This window comes from Scophthalmus maximus, chromosome 13 (genome assembly GCF_022379125.1).
Source record: "Scophthalmus maximus strain ysfricsl-2021 chromosome 13, ASM2237912v1, whole genome shotgun sequence".
Taxonomy (NCBI): Eukaryota; Metazoa; Chordata; class Actinopteri; order Pleuronectiformes; family Scophthalmidae; genus Scophthalmus; species Scophthalmus maximus.
Window position 1 is genome coordinate 8,459,450 of NC_061527.1, and position 18,510 is coordinate 8,477,959.

Consider the following 18,510-nt stretch of genomic DNA (forward strand, 5'->3'; position numbering starts at 1 on the left):
GGTTGGGAGAATCAATAATGTGTATGGTTTGAAAACTCCATAAAATAAAAAAATATATAATATATAATATATATAATATTATTGACTCATATCTTTATGGTTATTTTTTATTTTTTATTTTTATGAATCATTGATTGTGTCTCATTTCAATATCTTCCAAAAGCTAATGAAAGTGGGAAAGCAGTTTATTTGGTTGAGGAAAAGTCACTTTGACTCAGAGTAGGCAGGATGCATTCGAGCCCTGTGAACTGAATGATGGTGTTGGACAGAAATAAGTCTGTTATTGATATAAACACGTCACGATTGAGATACCGCCACACTGATGGAAACTGTTGCTATTGTTTGTATTTGACACAGAATTGGAGAAAATATCATGGCAGTGACATCTTTGACTGAGCCATCTTTTCTACCACATGCAACCATCAGAAAAAAAGATGCTGAAGAACTGTCCTCAAGACCTTTTGATGCATTTTATTTCAACAATTTCAAAGTTCATGAGACCAACAAGGCCACAAGACCCACATAGGACCCCAAAAGCCCCAGATATATACACTCAATATCATTTGGGTCTACATAATTTATTGCAAATTTGTCAGAAACTCGCTAAACTGAAACACAAAATCAACTACAGTATATCACATTCTCTGTTCTCTTGTAGAAGGAGCAAGTGCCAAAAACAAAAGTTTCAAAATTCTTTTTGTTTTGATTTGTTTTTATAATGAAACCCAATTTGGTGTAAGTTGTGTTTCATTAAATTGCTTCCATTCTTTCTGTCGATTAATCAACCTACAGAAATAATGTGGCGCTCATTTTGACTGCAGGAAGAGCCACAGTTGAATGAAGTCCTTGCAGGAAATAAGTATTTTCTGTCCTCATCCCATAATTGTTGACACCCTCCAAAAGTCACCTGCCACATCATTTGTTTCCACAGTGAGTGTTGAGTGGCTACAGCTGTTTACCAAAGTAAAGAGCTCTGAGATATTTAAAAGAGAAAAACGATCCTCCCTTCACCTCAACAGATGTAACTGGAGAGAAGCTCATCGCCCTGATACAGTGACAGATGAGAATAAATTGAAACAGGACTCTGTGTGGCGACGAGAACTACAATTTCACACTTGACTCGAAAATAATTAAAGGTGACTGATGTGTGTCAGCTTGAGTCGGTCTTTGCCAGGGTGCAGTCGGTTCAACACAGGACATGATTCCTCCAAAAAACAAGAACATGAGGGCGTCTTGGATTTAATTTCACTTGAATATTGATAAATATCAATATAAGTTTTGACTGAGTGTTCCTGCTTTCATGTTAATACTTGAACTTTGTGTTAGTAAGGTTCATATTCATATTATATATATTTAAGTAGTAGTAAAATGCTTGTCTCATCTCTGATACATGGTTTATCAATAAATCTAAATATTAATAAATTGATATAAGAACATGTGAATGTTTCAGGTTATATTTCAATATGAATATTAAAGTTATTGACGAGCCATAAGAGGGGTCGACAAATAATTGAGGTTGACATTTATATGTAAATACATAACTGTGCAAATTCAGTTAAACACCAATTAGCAGTATGAGTCAGACCCCACATGCTGTATTTAGTTGTTATATCCATGTGGGTTAGTTTCAGTTTATAACTGCTACTCATCTTTGTCAGTACAGTTTTTGTTTGGTATATGATAATTTGATTATTAAGGCTATTTATTATTGATATTTTTGCATTTTCGGCCGTTTGAACAATGATGATCTGGACATTGTTGACTTATGTTAGCAGTCTTTTGTCTTAAATACCGTTAATAATTAAACAGCGGATTTCCCCACACCTTAAACAGTTCCACCACAGCATCATTGAATTTTTACATCATTGTCTATCTCTACCACCTTATAATATAATATACCATCTTTCACAGCTGCTTCTGTGAAAAAAAAGTCTAAAAAGAAACTAGAAAACTACATGTAGAAAAAGTCTTTAGAGCACATTACATCACAAGATCACAGGCACCTTGTTGTCACCAATGAACTGGATTTCTTTGCACTAGTACGCCATCTATTGGTAAGAGGTAACAATCAACCACAAAGCTCATGCCCTGATAAAAAAAATATATACCAGAACAAGATGTTTATTTTAAGAAGCTGCAGAAAATAAGACAGTGTTTCTAAAAATACAGACTGAAAACATTTGTTCTAAAGTATGAGTTACAAACAAGTGACAACCACCACAATAAAATAGAAGATGCATAAATGTAGAAGAAACACACATTATCAAGAGTTTAAAGTTAATGCGTGTTTCTTCTACATTTATGGATCCACTATTTTGTTGTGGTGGTTGTCACTTGTTTGTAACTCTTACTCTTACTCTTCTTAGTACAAATGTTTCATTTTGTTCTGGGGTTTGTCTTTGTTGCAACCAAACAGCACTATATTTTTATGTATACGGCATTTAACATAGTGTGTATGAACAATTGAATGCCATAAATCCCAAAACCAACAATGAACTGATTCCACCAACAAGTATTGTGTCGGTGTATCCAAAGCCTGACACAGCTTATTCCTCTGTGCTATAGAACTGCATTGTTCCCCAGAAACGATTAAAATCACATCACTGCACCGGGTGAATTGTTAATAAATAACAATAACGATGTGGCTCATTTTCAACCTCACCAATCAACCCCATTTGCAATGTGTGGGAACCAAGAATAAGTCCCCAACATCTGCGTGAATCTTAAGTGTCCAGCTGTTTTAGTAAACTTCTGAGATCTTTTTCCCTTCAATATTAACTTACATTTTTGACGTTTTTAAAGATTTGCAGCTTTGGTAGAAACCAGTGGATGTGAGCCCGAGAGCCGTAAATGTTACTACATAAACCACAATCCAAAAGGCCTTGTGTAACATGTACTTTTACATAGTTTGAGTACATTTTGATGCTAATATGTCTGGACTTTTACCTGCATCAAAGTATTTCTGAAGTGTATGTACTTTGTCTTTACATTTGTTTATGTGCATGGAGTTAATTCAGAAAACTGAAGACCATTTTTCCAGCATTTAAAAGTAAAAAGTACACAATGAAATGAGAAAAAAAAGATCTTGAATCCTTTAATAGTAGCAGTGATACCTATAAATAGGTAAAATAGCACACATACCATTATATACACAAAGTTGTTACAGTCTAGAGTAAAAAAAGCTTTCAGGTGATTAAAGGCTTTTTCAAACCAAATGTTGGCACAAGTAAATTATTTGAGCTCATTATTTACAGCACATCCACTTGTACATGTACTTAAAAAGTTGGCAGCACCCCGGGGGTGTCGGGGGGTGAATGCAGTCTAAATGAGTTCATCTTAACAAAGAGTATACAGTACACAGAAAATCACAGTATGTGAAAGCATTACGTGACATTCAGAGTGAGAAGGTGAAAGCCTGAGAAGTTGGATTCCCACACGACAAAACGCACAAACTTTGGTTGTTGACAAAATGCACCGATAAGTCAAGTTTTATTACACTGCCGACAGTAGCAGTACAATAGGAAATCAGGATTTCCCTTTTATTTTTTTTTAAGTAACCTGGATAAATCTTCCCAGAATCCAGTCACGTATAAATATATGTACAGAAGAAAAAAAATGTTTTAATAAGGCAAACGTGCTTCTCTGATGTTTTTGTAAATGTTAACATTGAGAAGACACCTATCTGAGAGTCAAAGCTCAGCAGGTTTTTTACTATCACAAACACCTGAAAGTGTAACACACCTACTGAACATACAGTATAACCTCAACACCAGGAAACCAGCTCATGTGAGAACGAGGCTTTCACAGTTGTAGTTGAGTGTTAAGTGAAAACTGGAGTGAAACATTTTTGCATGTTGCAAAACTCCACCAATAAATCTAAACGTGCAGGGAAACTAGCTTTTTTTTTTTAACAATAGTATAGTTCCTTATCTTGACTTTGAATATTGACTGTGACAGAAATAACATTTAAACCTTGTCTACACGAGCAGCACATCAGCAACACAACAGGAGCAGCTGCAGTCTTCTGCCTGTTTCTATACCGGGTCTGTATCCACAGGGCAGCTTCAAGTGGAATACAAAAACACAAATATTTTTTTTGATGTCACTCTTGTTATTCAAGCTTGGTTGTTTTCGGAGTTATTCCTTGATCAATATTGACAGTTTGGTTGGATAAAACGTGAGAATATCACTCTGACGACGATGCGTGAACGGTGAAGACTTAAAGGCTTAAATGTAGAAAGCTAGCAAGAGAAAGATACCAAAGCAGATCCTGAAATGAATTGTACCTAAAGAGCAAATCTTATACGTAACACAGAGATGATTATTAAAGAATCCCAAGCATGTGAGACGTTGTTGTTTTACACCCTCGATGACAGCCGTTTACTTGTTTACCTACGATCATGAGCGACGAGTCTGTGCATGTAATGTAGAGAGATTATAAATATTCATGCTTTATACTTCACTACTGACACGACTCCTACAGGCAGTGATGCATCTCCTGATGCAGTAGAGCGGCCTCCTCCGTCTTAGCACCTTTACACCTTTCAAGTGTTACTGGCCTGAACAGAGCTGAGACTTCACTCAGTAGAAAAATGGTGCCTAGTAAATTTTCTATTCATTTGTTGTTTTTTTTTTGCATCATTATTTACTGTTATGAAGTTGTGCTTTACTGATATGAATATTCACAATGAGTACACAAAAACATAACATATTACATATCATATTACATTGATGGAAATTAAGTAATGACACCGTCCTTACGTCGAAGCGCCTTCAGGACGATTGTGTTAGTTTAGTGCATGTCGCTCTGTGTGTGATCGGTCTATTACGTCTTTGTCTCGAGCTGCAGACAAAGTACAATATCAGTATGGACACATGGTGAATGGTAGCATTATGATGTAAACAGTATATGAGAGTTGAGGTCATCAGCTAATGTCGCGCTTACTTCCTGCTCTGTGAGGTTTTTATTCTTTGCAAGCGTAGCTGACTTTTGTTTCTGTCGTCTCCATTGTTATGGTTTTTTTGAGGGTGTGTGTGCTCGTGTCTTCCTGCTGCTACACTGGCTGAGCAGCCGTGTTCATGTTAACCCCAGATCATATTTGACATGTACCATTTAGGATTTATACATAGAAGGAGCGATAACTATTGATTTGTTTGTCAAATGAAGCGGGTGACCTTCAGCTCTGTTCGTGGACAATACACAGATGTTGTGTACGGATTGCGCACCTTCATCTACATCTCCCAGAGCCGTGCAGAGGACCCATGGTGTGGTCGTTGTTCTCAGCTCATCTGCTCCAGATAGGCAGACAACTGAAGTGTAGGAGGGAGAAACTCCTCTTGTTTGTTCACCACTTCGGTCTGACGTGACCCGTCGTAGTTGGTGCCTGAGGGTTCGACAAACAACAAACATGGACTTTGATCACTTTCATGTGACACAGACACAGGACGGCTTTTGTGAGTCCAACCAGGCAGCATGAACAGAAGAATAACAATAATAAAATATTTACTTGCAGGGAAGCATTGCTAGTCAGTGAACTATTAGTATGGTGGATATGTGCGTGGCTGCTATGTGTTTTCACTCACTGGCAGAGACGAGGTCCATGTACTGGCAGACGGCGTGAAGCAGCAGCCTCTCAAAGCTGAGTCACAAACATAAACCAAGAGAAGTTAATATCCACTGCTCCCCCTCTTCCTCCTCCTTCTTTCAATACACATAATTCATTTGCTTACAGTCTGTACTGACCCATTTCTTCTCCACACAGATCCATAAATATACTATATTTTTTGCACGTTCGCCATTCTGTCCTATCCTGTTTTGTTTCCATTAGTCTGGTCGTTCAACTTGTCTTTTTGTCAAGAAGTGAAGAGAAAAAAACAAACAAAGGGAATTTGTAAGCAGAGACATGTTGTTTCAAGCACTGGTGAGATCATGAAACATGATCCGGGGAACTCAATATAATTCACACTTTTAAGAGTTTGGGGGCTTTTCAGAACGAAACTCTGAGGCAGGATTTCACATCTTGTGATTATCAATAGCTAAATGGATCGGTAACCTCCACTGCACCTGGACGAATGAGAATCTCCACAGACATCCACGGCAATGTTTGTGTTTTTTCACAAGGGACTAAAGTCAGAATGAACGTGGCCTAACAAAGCTCTGTGATGGGGGCTGACGACGGTGAGCACAAACATTTTATAACGTTATCGTCACCATGTAGTGGACGAATGTAAATATACAGGGTTTAAACGCAAGATTCAAGTTAAATGTTGGACCTTTTAAGAGCTTTTAAAACCACGTAGAACAAATGAGAAGTATGAAAAACAAAAATGTCCAGAACAATTTCTGCGTATATTTTTTTTTCAGAACTTTCTAGCAGTATGTCACAAGGATTCCTCATGATCTATTTAATGTCATTAGTTGTAAAATAGAGGTATAAATTAACTAGTGAAAAATGACTCATTGACTTAAGATTTGCTAAATGGACTAATCGATTGTGAGACAATGAGTTTCCCACCTACAATGGCAGCAGAACTGACGGTGTTGGTTACAGGTCTGATGGTGCTGACTGAAATTCAGTTAAATTTTAACAAAAATCCCAATTTTAGTTTTTAAGTGATTAACTTGAATTGTAATTAAGCCTTTTGTGAAGTGTAAGACTTTTGAATTCTGTCAAGGCAAGACTTGAGGACCTGCAAATAATCTGAATAGATAAATAAAACATATTTCTACCTGCTGGCGAGGTTGGTTGTGTAAACTGAGCGAGGTTGAGTGTTGAAGAAGCTCAGGAGATTTTCCTCCAGGACTTCCAGAGTTCCCTGTGAGGAGCGACAACAACAAGAGGATATCTCTGTCATGTATTAATCTCTTAAAGTTTCTCTAAGAGTACGGATGATACCCATTCGTATTTCTCATTGCATTTTAGAAAATGCAAGATGGAAACATATTGAGTTTACAATAGAAGTTTGTCATAGAAGAGAAAGGGAACCAGGAAAGTGTCATAATAAGAAGCTTTAACCATAAATTGAGACATAATTTTGACTCAAACAAGTTGTTTTTCTCTTTATCAGTTAATCGACTTATCAGTGAAGCTCTAAATCCCACGTTCAAAAACGATAACATATCTCATAGCAGTTATCAAAACCACATGTAAACAGAGTTGATAAGAGACTGGATCACAATTCAGAATAATTTCTAAAGCTACTGTATGATACATAGGCTCCTGACACTGCAGCATTTTCTTTAAAAGCACCGTGAGAATAAAACACAACACTTACCATGGGGATTTGTTTCCGCTTCAGCGTGGCCCGCAGCCTGCGGTCGATTCTCTGGAAGCATTCTTGAGCGGTGAAGGCAGGATTTACTGTAAAGGGATGAGAGACGGTGAACCGAAGAACTGCAACTTTTAAACAACAGACTGATGCCCACAACACAAACCGAGACGCTCACCATTCCTTGGGTCTTTGAGGAGCCGGCTGAGGGTTTTCTTCTTGGCCTCATCCTGCTCCAGCAGCGACAACAGTCTCTCCTGCTCCTCACCGGAGCAATTCATGAAGTCATTCCATGGCTGGAAGAACAGGGCAATGAATGAATAGAGCAGTGCTGACAAAACATGAAAGAACTAGTCTGTTCTAATGGTGTTTTTGCGAGTTTAATACAAATCAAGTTCACACTGGTATGTAAAGCCTACAGGAAATAGTCACCAAACTTACTCCTAAAGGAAAGTGTTACAAACTCACTTGAGCACAGTGTGTTTAGCTTCATGCCGCGAAGGTGGTGATCGACGTACCTCTATGAAGTTTCCGTTGGTGCAGGCTTCGGTGAAGATGGATGGGATGGACGGGTTACTGCATACCTCCAGGTCATCTTTGGAGCATTCATCCCTCTCCAGAAGATTCGCAAGAAAGCGAGCTGGTTTCCAGAGGACGAAGGAGGGAAGAGACAGACGGAGAGTGGATATGAGCACAAATTCACTGACAGATTTAAAGTCTTCTTTAATAAGTGAAGCAAAAGATAATGTGCATTTTTGCATATATGTATTACTGGTGGGACAAGAGATGCAGTAGATAACAGCGTTTTCTATCCTGATTGTGTGGCGTGGGAGCTTACTGTTCTCCTGTCGGCGGAGGCTCTTCTTGCCTTTGGCTCTGGGAGTGAGGTCAGAGTTGCGGATGGCTTGGTTGATATAAAACTGCTTCTTTTTGGTGGGAGACACTCGCTTGGCAGGAGAGCTGGGCAGGGAGGAGCATTTGCGCTCCTCTATCAGGCTGGGAAAACACAGAGCAATTTATCAATTTAGTCAAAAAAAATCTTTAAGAGGGAATCACGGCCACCGGCTGCTCAGTTGTTAATAATATGAGATATTTCAGGCTGAAGGGATTTAGCCGTTTAACATCAGTCAGTTTTGTGAGAATTGAAACACCAAGCAGACAAGTAGGCTAGTGCAAGACCATGAGGTGCTTTAAAGACAAGTAAAATAATTTTTTAATCAATATGGAAAGCGGCCACTGTGAGGATCGGTGTGACTCACTCTCTATGTCTGGTCCTATTCAGGATTCAAGCAGTTCCATTGAGTCAGTTGTAAATAACATTTTTTTGGTCAGTGTAAAAATAAACCCTGACTAAAAACAATACGAAGTAGCTTCATGGAATGACAGGGTTCATACAACTTTTCCAAAGTCAAATTCAGCACTTTTCAAGCATTTTCAAGGTTGATTTTCAAACTTTTCCAGCACCTTACAGCTGTGGTAAATTACATATTTCTATGAATACATATGTTTAAAGAGATGGTATAATGCTATAAACAACCAAAATCGTGTTTCGTAATAACAGAAGGATAAGAAATTAAAGGACACATAAGTTATATGGTTTAAAATGTGTCATGCGTTTGTTAAAAAAAAAACCCAGATACAATTTAAGCATTTTCAAGCACTTTATCCAAAATTCAAGCACTTAAAACCTTGAAAACACAACTTTAAAATTCAAGCATTTTCAAGGATTTCAAGCACCCCTACGGACGCTGGAATGAGTGAATGGTAATAATCTAACCTGTTGGATATAAAAAGCATGGATCAGTATGTCTGAGAGAGAAAAGAATGCATGGCAGTCTATTTTTAAAGATGCTAAAGAGCAGGTTTGGTGACAAACTCTACTTGACTAACTCCTTAAGCTCATTGATTCAAAAATGACACCAGTGTTTCTTGCCTGCTCGTACAGGATAGGTCCTGGTGGATCATTTATTTGTTTGTCTCTGTGGGCCATGCAACCTATAGCTAGGTTTTTTAATATTTATACATCTAAAACAGACCAAAAAAAATAAATTGAGATTTCCCTGTGTCATCAGGAGGTATGTCCGCTTCTGCTGTAGCTGATGAATGCTGCAGGATTTTAAAATGGATCAGAGCAGTGAGGAGCATGCTGCAGCAGCAGCCTCAGATGTAGGTCAGTGTGTGTCAGTATGTGTGTGTGTGTGTGTTCAGCTTTAGTGCCATTTTTAGCCCGAGCCCTGCAGGTTTTATAAGCAACGCTACAGCAGCTAAAATATATGCTGCAACCTTTGCCTGGTTTACTACGGTTTGCCTACAATAATGATGATGATAATAAAATAAATCACAGATTCACTCTTACATGTTCTTGGCAGCCAGGTGGAGGCTGTAAACATTAAAAACATTTAAAAACTTCTCTGGCTAACCAGGAACAAGGAAACCACTATTTAATCTGAAGAACATATGTTGTAGGAAACACCCCAGGAGCAGAGGATTATGTCATCATCATAAACGCGTGTTGGTAGAAAACACTGAATCAATTCACAACACCACAACCAACCATAGACAGTGTATAAAAAGCAACCAACATATGCTAGCTGGTCAGCTAGATAGCGGCTAACATGCTATGCTTGTTAACCAAGCAGCCTTTTAATATATATATTTTTAAATATCAACGTTGATGATCAAACTGGCATGCGGGAGTTTTGTCGATTAAAAAAACAAACGAGAGCTGGCAGGTTTACCCAGCTGTTACACACCGGCTACAAGCTAACTAGCCGTTTAAACCCTGGCTAATGCTACCTAGCCGTTTAAACCCCGGCTACAAGCTAACTAGCTGTTTAAACCCTGGCTAATGCTAACTAGCATGCTAGCGTCACAGACTTGCTCGCAATTGCCACTCACATATAATCCTGTTCTTCGTGGTTTTCTGTCAGAATGACCATCTTATTCGAACAGAGACACGCGGTGTGGATACTTACGGGCCTCGTTACAAAATAAATACAGTTAAACAACAAGATAAGACAGCAAAGGTGTGTTTTAGCTGCTAGTAGCCGGACAGCGAGTCCCTCCCACCACAAACACTCACACAAACAACAATGGGCCTCGTTAAATGAGGGGAAGAAGGGAAAAAAAGTAAGAGCTCTCACTCTGTCCACACCCGGTGACACCTGGTAGGAGCTTTCACGCATACGATCTTTTCTCCACATCACTCTGATACTATTTCATTTGAGAGAATATCATGTGTTTTACTTTTTAGATTCGTGTTAATAAAAGGAGATGAGAGACAAACTGTAGTATTATAGAATAAACAGGGATGAAGAGGAATGATACAGAATAATTATTTATTTATTTTTTATTATTATTTATTTTTTTACATAGGGTGACACCCACAGATTTTGCTTCAGTCTGTCTAGATACCACAGTCTGATTAAATATGTTTAGAATGATCTGACTCATGTCAGTTGGCTCCTGTAGATGGTGTCTGTGATTCTCACCCGCCCAGTCCAGTTTTGTGTTGATTTGTACAGTCTGTATATTCGCCCTCCAGCTCCTCTACTTCCTCCCATCACTGCATGTGCATGGAGACGTGTGCTAGAAGCTTCCTGCTTCCACATTAGTTGACATTCTATCACCGTATGAATTTAGAACAACATTAACCTTCATTAAAGTGGCTTGTGTGACGAGCATCCACAATTAACTTTCTTTTTTAGCTCTGTTTTTGGGCTCCACCAGCTAGTCACTTCAGCCAAATAATAGGTCTGGACATTTTCCAAATTTGCCTTTCACATTTGAAGAATGCAGGAGGAGATTGTCCGAGTCAGATCAGTTCACAACAGCATGGCAACATTTCCAGAGCGTTCAGTAGAGGGGTCGCGCCTGGGTAGAGGAGCCCACTTGCTCACTGTGAATCTTCACGAGGTTTTGTCTGTTGCTATATTCTCACATGGGTTCATCTGTCCGGAAAATTTAAACCTGGGGAAAAAAAACTTGAGGAAAATGTCCGGAGCAACATTTGTGGACAGTTGATTGTATTCGTAGACTTGCTAATAAATGTCCATATGTCCTGTTGATAATCACCAGCAGGAAGCTAAGGCGAAAGATGTTGTTTCGTTTGGTAGCTCACTCATGATGTAAACCATCATGATGTGGTGTGTTTTTTCTCTCTAGGGTGATTAATCTTGCCAATAGACAATCTTTGTCATAGCTCTGCCAACAAAAAATTATATAATTTCAGTCATAATTTCAAACTAAAGGCACTGCCTCCTCCATAACCTTTATAGTCCTGCACGTTAGGTGGTTTCATTTGAAATAAGATTTTCTTTTCTCCAACTCCACCAGCTGACTGGAGTTTGTGTGCATGTTACCATAACAGCCAGTTTAATAGGCCTGCCACAAAGTCATCTGATTGTTCTGAGCTTTTCTCTTGGCTTCTGGGCAGAAAAGGAGCTGAGGAGTTTTTTGGCAGCATAAAAATATCTGAACCCCCTTATATATATATTTTTTTTTTAGTTCAGTTATTTTGGGGAGATGTTTGGACAATATCAGAGAAGATTTTGTGATGGAGAAACAGAAGAAAACAGTAAGAATAGGAAACCACACACCAGACACGCAGCCGATCATCGTGGTTGAAGTAAAGAAACCAATCCCCAGGATGCGAGTTGTGAAACCAAAGGAGAGGATTAAAGTCACCACACTAAACAAGGGCACAACTACATGTGAGACATCAGGCAATATAATGAAGCTTTGTGTCAACTTAATGCCAGTTTTAGCTTCAGCCAAGGAGCCTGCGGAAGATGAGGAGGAGAAAGACGAGGATATCAGCTGTACAGGTGAAGCGGAACCAAAAACCAGCAGCGAAAAAGATCCTTTTGTCACCAAACTAGTGCAACTAACATTCAATACAAGTGACTCTTATGCAGGATTAACTCTGGACAGAGCCACCGAACGCACGCGATCACTCAACCCTCTGTTCGTGCTGCCAGCTATAACTCAACCTGCAGCAGCTCCTGAGTGTTGTGACCATCACAGGCATCACAGGACCAGGAGCTTCTCTTCATCTCTACCTCCCATCACTTCATCTGAGAAAACAACAACCACCTCCTCTCCAAACTTTACAACCAAAGACTGTGGAGGCGACGCAGCAGTTACAGGACAAGTGTCACTAGACAGCAGGCCCTGGATAGATAATGTCCTGTTCTCTAAAAGTGTGAGTTACACTACAAACAACTAAAATGTGGTTTGAAAATGTACGGTGCCACGTTTAAGTCATAGTTTTGTACAAGAGATATTTTCTAAAGAAAGAATTTACAGCACCTTCCTAAACTCATACTATATAATGATACAGAACAAAATGTCTTTTAATTTGATTAGAATATTAAAACAGACATTGAGAAACTTAATATTATATATTATTTCTACCTTCAACATTTCAAAAAATCTAAATAAATCTTGAAGGCGTTGCAAATAGTTTGATTGATCAGACAGAAGCTTTCCAATTCATACACAGCCACAGAGGTTAAAATAGATTTTAAATAAAACTTTGAAGAGTAAATACTAATGACATTACAGTCAGAGTAAAGAGTACTTAAGTGTAACTTAAACTTTGAAAAAAAATGATCCATATAAGTTTAACTTTTTTTGTCCCAAACAAAAGTTTTACACGATAGAACAAATTAAAAAAAAATACAAAGATTAAAAAAATGTAAAATAACAATTGAGTTTTGTCTGATAATCTGCTGTGGTATAACATCCATCTGTGTTATCTTCCACCCCTGAACAAAGTATTGAGGAATTGTTGTATTGTACCAATTGAAGTGATTTAAAAAAAAAAAAGAAGAAAAAAAAAGATGGTAAGCAATTTTCTTTTTTCCACGCAAAAGACTAACATTTTTCAACATCAAGTCATTTTTTTGCACAGGAATTATTTGCCTATTTTACTAGATGATGCTGATGAAATTCTCTTCCTGCTTGTTCTCTGAGCAGAGATCTGCCGAGTTTCGTCTTCCTGACATCTCCTTGTCCAGTCTGGATGCTCTGCTGCAGACTGTCACACAGAAACTGGCGAGGAAGAGGAGAGGCGGCGGCCAAGAAAGACCCTGGGCACGAGTCCAGTCTGATCACCTCCTCATGGCTGCGTGGGAACAACGTCTGGGAGAGAAGAGGGTCGACCCAGCAAACATGTATGTCTGCTGACTTTGGGTAAAAGTATTGAAAATGTTATTTAACCTTTATATTGGGGGAATGTAAAAATCAGGATCACATGAAGGTTACAGCCTAATGCAATATAGTAAAACACAATTATAATAGCGTCAATATATGACTTTATAATGGTTGAAAAATTCTGTACATTCATTAGTACTCTAAAATGTCCTTAAAGCTGTGTACACATTTCAGTGTGTAGAAGCATTTATTAAATGTTTATGCTGAAAGTGTTATTTTCCTTTCTTTTATCAGTGAAGCAGCAACAGAAATATCAGTGGCTGGACTCGGTGTGAACAGACAGAGAAGCCTCCGTCCTAAACCCACACTCATCCTCACTATGACGAAGAAAAACCTCCTGACTAACACTGTGATGCAGTGACTCGCCAAAAAAAATTATACAGGAAACAATACATCTTTATTTTTCTTCGGGACAAAATATTCACAACACGAACATACCTGTTGTTTTTTCTACACTAGAATATTGTCTATATATATAATGTACATCTCATAGTAGATAAGCATAAACAGATGTTCAAGTAGAACTGATCGAGCTTAATAACTAAAAATTACATTTGGTAGGAAATGAGGCAAACACCGTGTAAAAAACAGCTCAGTGTTTTTCGGTTTTGCATGATTTCAGCCTTTTCAATACATTCAAAACATTTATTTTTTATAAAGTAACAGTTTGAATTTTGAAAGGAAACCCTTCTGATGCTAAATGTTAGTCTCATGCATATACTGTCGTTACTATTATAACAATGATCTGAATATGTAACATTGCAGAAACAACCTGCTTTGGAAACACACAGCTGTCATGTTTTTGATAGAAAAAAAAAAAGTAAAATTTAAAAAGCGATTATTAAAAGAAATTAATAAAAAATTCTGTTCACCAAAGGCATTATTGTTGTATCTGGTGTTTACAGCTCAGACTGAACAATAACATTTATTATTTTGATTGTTTGAGCTTGATTTTTTTCTTCTTTGAAAGTGATTGGTTCGGTTTGTCCGTCTGTTTGTCTGTTTGTAAGCAGGTTTACTCAAAAAGTTCTGGACAGAATTGGATGACATTTTTTATCAAACATAGTTTCTCTACCATGGTAACAGGTGATTCAAGTTAGGGAGGGATCTGGATCTGGATCCAGACGGAGATGGGACTGCACTTTTTGGGTGAAACAGCATATAGGTGGGGGATTGCTCAACCTTGGCGAAGGCCTGCGCTCCCGGAGTGCATTTCACTGAATTGGCGTAATGTAGAAGAATTTGTAATGACAGTAACAACAATGTGGTGTTTGAACTCAAAAGCTTCTTCAGTAGTTTGATATTTTGAAAATATTATAATATCATATGAGGATTAAATTAGTTTTCCAGACCCTTCATTTGGAGTGACACTGTTACCCAATGACAATAACGTGAAATAAAAAATAAAAAACAAAATAAAAAAGGAACATTTTTGATAGATTAACATAACAATAACAGTTGTAAATGTCATCATTAAATGTGTAAGAGGTATTTAACAATGAACTTGCAGTAAGGATTATCTCCACGTGAGAGATTGTTCAAAAAGCATTTACAACCATGTAAACACCTTCTGGCATATAAAATCATCTGAATAATTATCTGTAACACATTTACTTAAGCTTCTGTTTCAGTGTCTGTAACATTTTCTCTGTTAAAGTGCTTCCTGTGAAATCAGAATGAGACTGTGAGAGGTATAATGACTGAGCCCTGAGGAACGCCTCTCATCGTTTTTTACATTGAGCCTTGCATAACATTGTTTCAGGATCAATAAACTATATCATTTTTGGACAGATGAGACTGAAAGAGAAAGAGAAGACACAGTGTATGATTGATGAACCCGAATAAAGGGTGTAAAGCTACAGATCTGTTGTCGGGCGAACAAGGCACCAAAGCCATTATTAGGAAACAATAACTTTTGGTTCTTTCATCACAGGAGGCAGAGGAGTCAAATTTACCTAGACTTTCAAATCCGATCTTTTTCCACCTTTCGCTTCGTACTGACGGACTCAAGTGAGCTCAGTCGTCCTATGTTGCATATTGAGATTCAGGCTAACACTGCGCAGCATTCAAATGAACATAAAATAGTTTTTTTGTCTATAAACTGCCTCCTCTGCTCGTGTTCACAGGTAACTTCACAGCACACTGTCTTGTGAGTTGCTGCCGACTATAAAAAGTGCCGACGGATCTTTACTGGAGCTCTGTGCTCGGTGTTTGGACCTTCTAGATTTACTGGATTCTGCCTGAACTCCTCCATTGCTGCTGTCTGATGCACTGCTGCCCCTCCGGCTCGTCTGAGGCAGCTCCTGGTCTTTCTCTGCAGGCTGAGGTAATTTGGTCATTGCCATACTGCTGCTTTTTTCTCCGCTAGATTTGCCCTCTTTAGATTTACCCTTGCTAGATTTGGCCTTTTTTGATTTGCCCTCTTTCGGCTTGCCGTCAGATGACAGTGCATGCTGCTGTGCAGCCTTGCTTTGCCGAGGGGGTGTGACTGGCGGATGCGGTTGGATGGTGGGAGGGTTAATCCTGGTGGGCAGCACCGACAGGTTGGTCTCTGCTGTCCCGTTGCTGATGACCACATCTGTGAGGCAGTCATCGTCAGTTTGCTCTTTGGCAAAGTTGACAAACACCTACAACAATGAACCAGCTTTAGTGTCACACAGTTCATTTATAATCGAGTGGTCAGATGTCAAGGTAAAGATAGTCATACATCCAGTTAACGTTCTTGTCATTGCATCTTCGCATGAGTGCCTACTATCTAGCAGAAGCATGGAGATGTCATTAATGGTGGTTTCTAGAAGCCTCACAGCTTTTTCAAGTAAATTAAACTGACTAGTCTCAAACTAAAACTAAAGATTGAGGGTTAGAGGGTCAGAGTTGACACCGGCTTTCTTTCCTACTACCTCATTACTGCAGAAATAAGTAAATAAAATAAATAATACATTTCACCTAAAGGAAAAAAAAACACTGTGCCAGCCTTTAAAATGTGCCATGATGACATATTAAATTAAAGACAATCTGCATTTTTCACCCTTGTATTATTTCACTATTAATTCATTGTTCTGTAAGAAAACAAAAAAAAAAACCCCTGCTAAATAAAAATGTATGTGGAGAAAGAGTTGAGAGTAGTTGCATCATCCTCACCTGGTCCAGGGTGGTCTGTGACACGGAGAAGTCTACGATGCCCAGCTCCTCGTAGTTGTTGGCCAGCACGTCGAAGACGCGAGCCAGGCAGCAGGCGTGCGCGGGCAGCTGGTACTGCAGCACGCTGTGGTGACGCTCCTTCAGCTCGATGCTGGGGAAAGAGCTCTCCATGTAGGTGCTGACAGGACACGAGTCTGTGTCGGACTTGGTGTCTGCCAGGCGAAGAACGATGGTGTAGCCGTCGCCAAACCTGAAAGACGAAAGAAAGACAGAAAAAAATTCAAGATTTTACATGTTACTTTACCTTAATATACATCAATGTATCTTAATGGCATTTAAATCAGTTCTTGACAGTTTGGCTTTAGATCTAGATGAGCTGTCATTCTATGTATTCATTATTATATTGTCGTTGCAGATACACACATTTGGAGATAAACATTGCAAGTGTCCATGTGTAGATTTTGTAAGGGCCATGACCACTGCAGGCACCTCGCGATGATCATAAATCTCATCAAGTGACTCAGTCAGCTGCTTTACTGTGACATCAAATGCCAAAGGAATATAAACACAATGAGGGTCTTCCATGGATCACCTCACTGCACACAAAGGATCGACTCAACTCAAATCAGGAAGCAAACTTTAGTTCCAATGCCTCTAAATAGCTCAGTGTTGATTTGGTAAATGATACAGACACAGTGTCTGGACGAGAGGCTTTTAAGCTTTGATGCAAAACAGCACAAATCTCCATTAACATTCATCCTTTGACTCTGTTTGGAGTTTGACTTGTTGTGTTGTTGTAGTTGCGACAAAATATGCGTATATGTGCTCACCTGTTCTTCAGGTGTTGAACAGATCCCAGACACTGGAACCTGCCGTTGACCATGATGGCCATTCTGGTGCAGAGGGCCTCACATTCCTCCATACTGACCATCGAGACAGAGGAATAAACCCGTTAGCATTTACACACTGAAGAAGAAAATGGTTAAATGTCTGTGTCATGCTCACAATAACCACACATTTTATTTAAAAACTGCTCTGCATCGTGTTTGCGTCTCTGTGTTTTTCAGAGACAGGGACTCGTGGGTCCTCCTTTTTAATGGGCACACATGTAATTATTGATCATAAGTCTCCTCCTACCTGTGGGAGGTGAGAACTACAGCTCTTCCCTCTTTGGTGACGCTGACAATGCAGTTCCACAAAAACCTTTTGGCTTTTGGGTCCATACCAGTGGTGGGCTCATCCTGACGAGGATTACAGAAATAAAAGCGAACAGATTGTCAAATGTTAGTTTGAAAAAATGACACAATTTAATGTGCATGTCAATGTTTTTTCATGTAAGGATGCTATATGTGATATGTACTGTATTTCTCTGTAAGCATGCTGCTCGAACTGAACCAAAGGCAATTGCCATTACTTGGCAATTCCTGTATTTATGAATTAAATTAGATGTCATATCAGGAGAGAGATGACAGCACCAATCTGCTCATTTTGCCACAGTTACTACCACTGTGTGCTCTTCATACAGTCAAATGAGGATATAAAGTTGTACAGTAGTTTCAAAGTTATTTTTCAGATGCTATCCAACCATTATTTGATCTGCCCACTATGCGTCTTCCTGCCTGCGTGTTTGTTGGATGTTTTGCTTCCTGTCCTTGTGCATTTCCCACCTTTGTGATAGTCTCTGCCCCGCCTTTAGTTTCATCCGTTCCCATTCACCCGTACCTCCCTTGTGTATTTAGTCTGAGGCTGTGGTTAAAAATCCTTTTTGTTCATGAAGGTTCCTAACTGAGTGAAATGACCCAAAAGGATCCAGGTGGCGGCCATGATAAGAGCTGGTTGAAGCTCTTGATGCTAAAGAAAGATGCTTCAACGCCCCAATTCCTA

General features: G+C 38.9%; 3 protein-coding genes across 8 annotated transcripts in view; 1 reads left to right on the top strand and 2 right to left on the bottom strand.

Moving 5' to 3' along the window:
* Positions 1 to 3,080: 3,080 nt before the first annotated feature.
* On the bottom strand, positions 3,081 to 10,356 carry r3hdm4 (R3H domain containing 4). Of its 2 annotated transcripts, XR_004795519.1 has the most exons (9): positions 10,168 to 10,356; positions 8,108 to 8,265; positions 7,788 to 7,909; positions 7,448 to 7,565; positions 7,276 to 7,361; positions 6,731 to 6,816; positions 5,744 to 5,846; positions 5,584 to 5,639; positions 5,300 to 5,384 (listed from the first exon to the last, which is right to left on the bottom strand). XR_004795519.1 is itself a non-coding variant. In XM_035646708.2 (8 exons), exons 1-8 carry the CDS (start codon positions 10,206 to 10,208, stop codon positions 5,281 to 5,283), a joined length of 771 nt encoding a protein of 256 aa, XP_035502601.1. In that variant the 5' UTR covers positions 10,209 to 10,356; the 3' UTR covers positions 3,081 to 5,280. The 2 variants fall into 2 exon arrangements, 1 of the variants encoding a protein (XP_035502601.1); XM_035646708.2 differs by lacking the exon at positions 5,744 to 5,846 and having other exon boundaries at positions 3,081 to 5,384.
* Positions 10,285 to 13,858, top strand: LOC118317753. 4 transcript variants are annotated; one of them, XR_004795518.2, is made up of 5 exons: positions 10,285 to 10,398; positions 12,030 to 12,095; positions 12,186 to 12,472; positions 13,249 to 13,445; positions 13,720 to 13,858. XR_004795518.2 is itself a non-coding variant. In XM_035646707.2 (4 exons), the coding sequence occupies exons 1-4, from the start codon at positions 11,825 to 11,827 to the stop codon at positions 13,844 to 13,846; spliced, it is 882 nt and encodes a 293-aa protein (XP_035502600.2). In that variant the 5' UTR covers positions 10,392 to 11,824; the 3' UTR covers positions 13,847 to 13,858. The 4 variants fall into 4 exon arrangements, 2 of the variants coding, with proteins under 2 accessions (XP_035502600.2, XP_035502598.2); XR_007032007.1 differs by having other exon boundaries at positions 12,030 to 12,472; XM_035646707.2 differs by having other exon boundaries at positions 10,392 to 12,095.
* A 5-nt stretch (positions 13,859 to 13,863) lies between these two features.
* The window catches only part of abca7 (ATP-binding cassette, sub-family A (ABC1), member 7), a 28,692-nt gene continuing 24,045 nt past the window's right edge, over positions 13,864 to 18,510 (bottom strand). For both annotated transcript variants that reach the window (XM_035646704.2, XM_035646703.2), the window contains 4 exons: positions 17,764 to 17,867; positions 17,457 to 17,549; positions 16,627 to 16,876; positions 13,864 to 16,112 (listed from right to left, as the gene is read on the bottom strand). In XM_035646704.2, the coding sequence (XP_035502597.2) occupies positions 15,618 to 16,112; positions 16,627 to 16,876; positions 17,457 to 17,549; positions 17,764 to 17,867 (942 nt within the window). In that variant the 3' untranslated portion in view covers positions 13,864 to 15,617. The remainder of the gene's footprint in view (positions 16,113 to 16,626; positions 16,877 to 17,456; positions 17,550 to 17,763; positions 17,868 to 18,510) is intronic.

What these genes read in the sequence shown, in the direction of transcription:
- r3hdm4 (XM_035646708.2), bottom strand. Translation starts at nt 10,208, where the DNA reads ATGGTCATTCTGACAGAAAACCACGAAGAACAGGATTATAT. An exon ending in CCTCCGCCGACAGGAGAACA is followed by an intron (nt 7,910 to 8,107) that starts GTAAGCTCCCAC and finishes TCTGGAAACCAG; the next exon opens with CTCGCTTTCTTGCGAATCTT. An exon ending in ACAACCAACCTCGCCAGCAG is followed by an intron (nt 5,640 to 6,730) that starts GTAGAAATATGT and finishes TTTGTGACTCAG; the next exon opens with CTTTGAGAGGCTGCTGCTTC.
- LOC118317753 (XM_035646705.2), top strand. Translation starts at nt 11,825, where the DNA reads ATGGAGAAACAGAAGAAAACAGTAAGAATAGGAAACCACACACCAGAC. An exon ending in ATGTCCTGTTCTCTAAAAGT is followed by an intron (nt 12,473 to 13,248) that starts GTGAGTTACACT and finishes TTCTCTGAGCAG; the next exon opens with AGATCTGCCGAGTTTCGTCT. An exon ending in AGGGTCGACCCAGCAAACAT is followed by an intron (nt 13,446 to 13,719) that starts GTATGTCTGCTG and finishes TTCTTTTATCAG; the next exon opens with TGAAGCAGCAACAGAAATAT.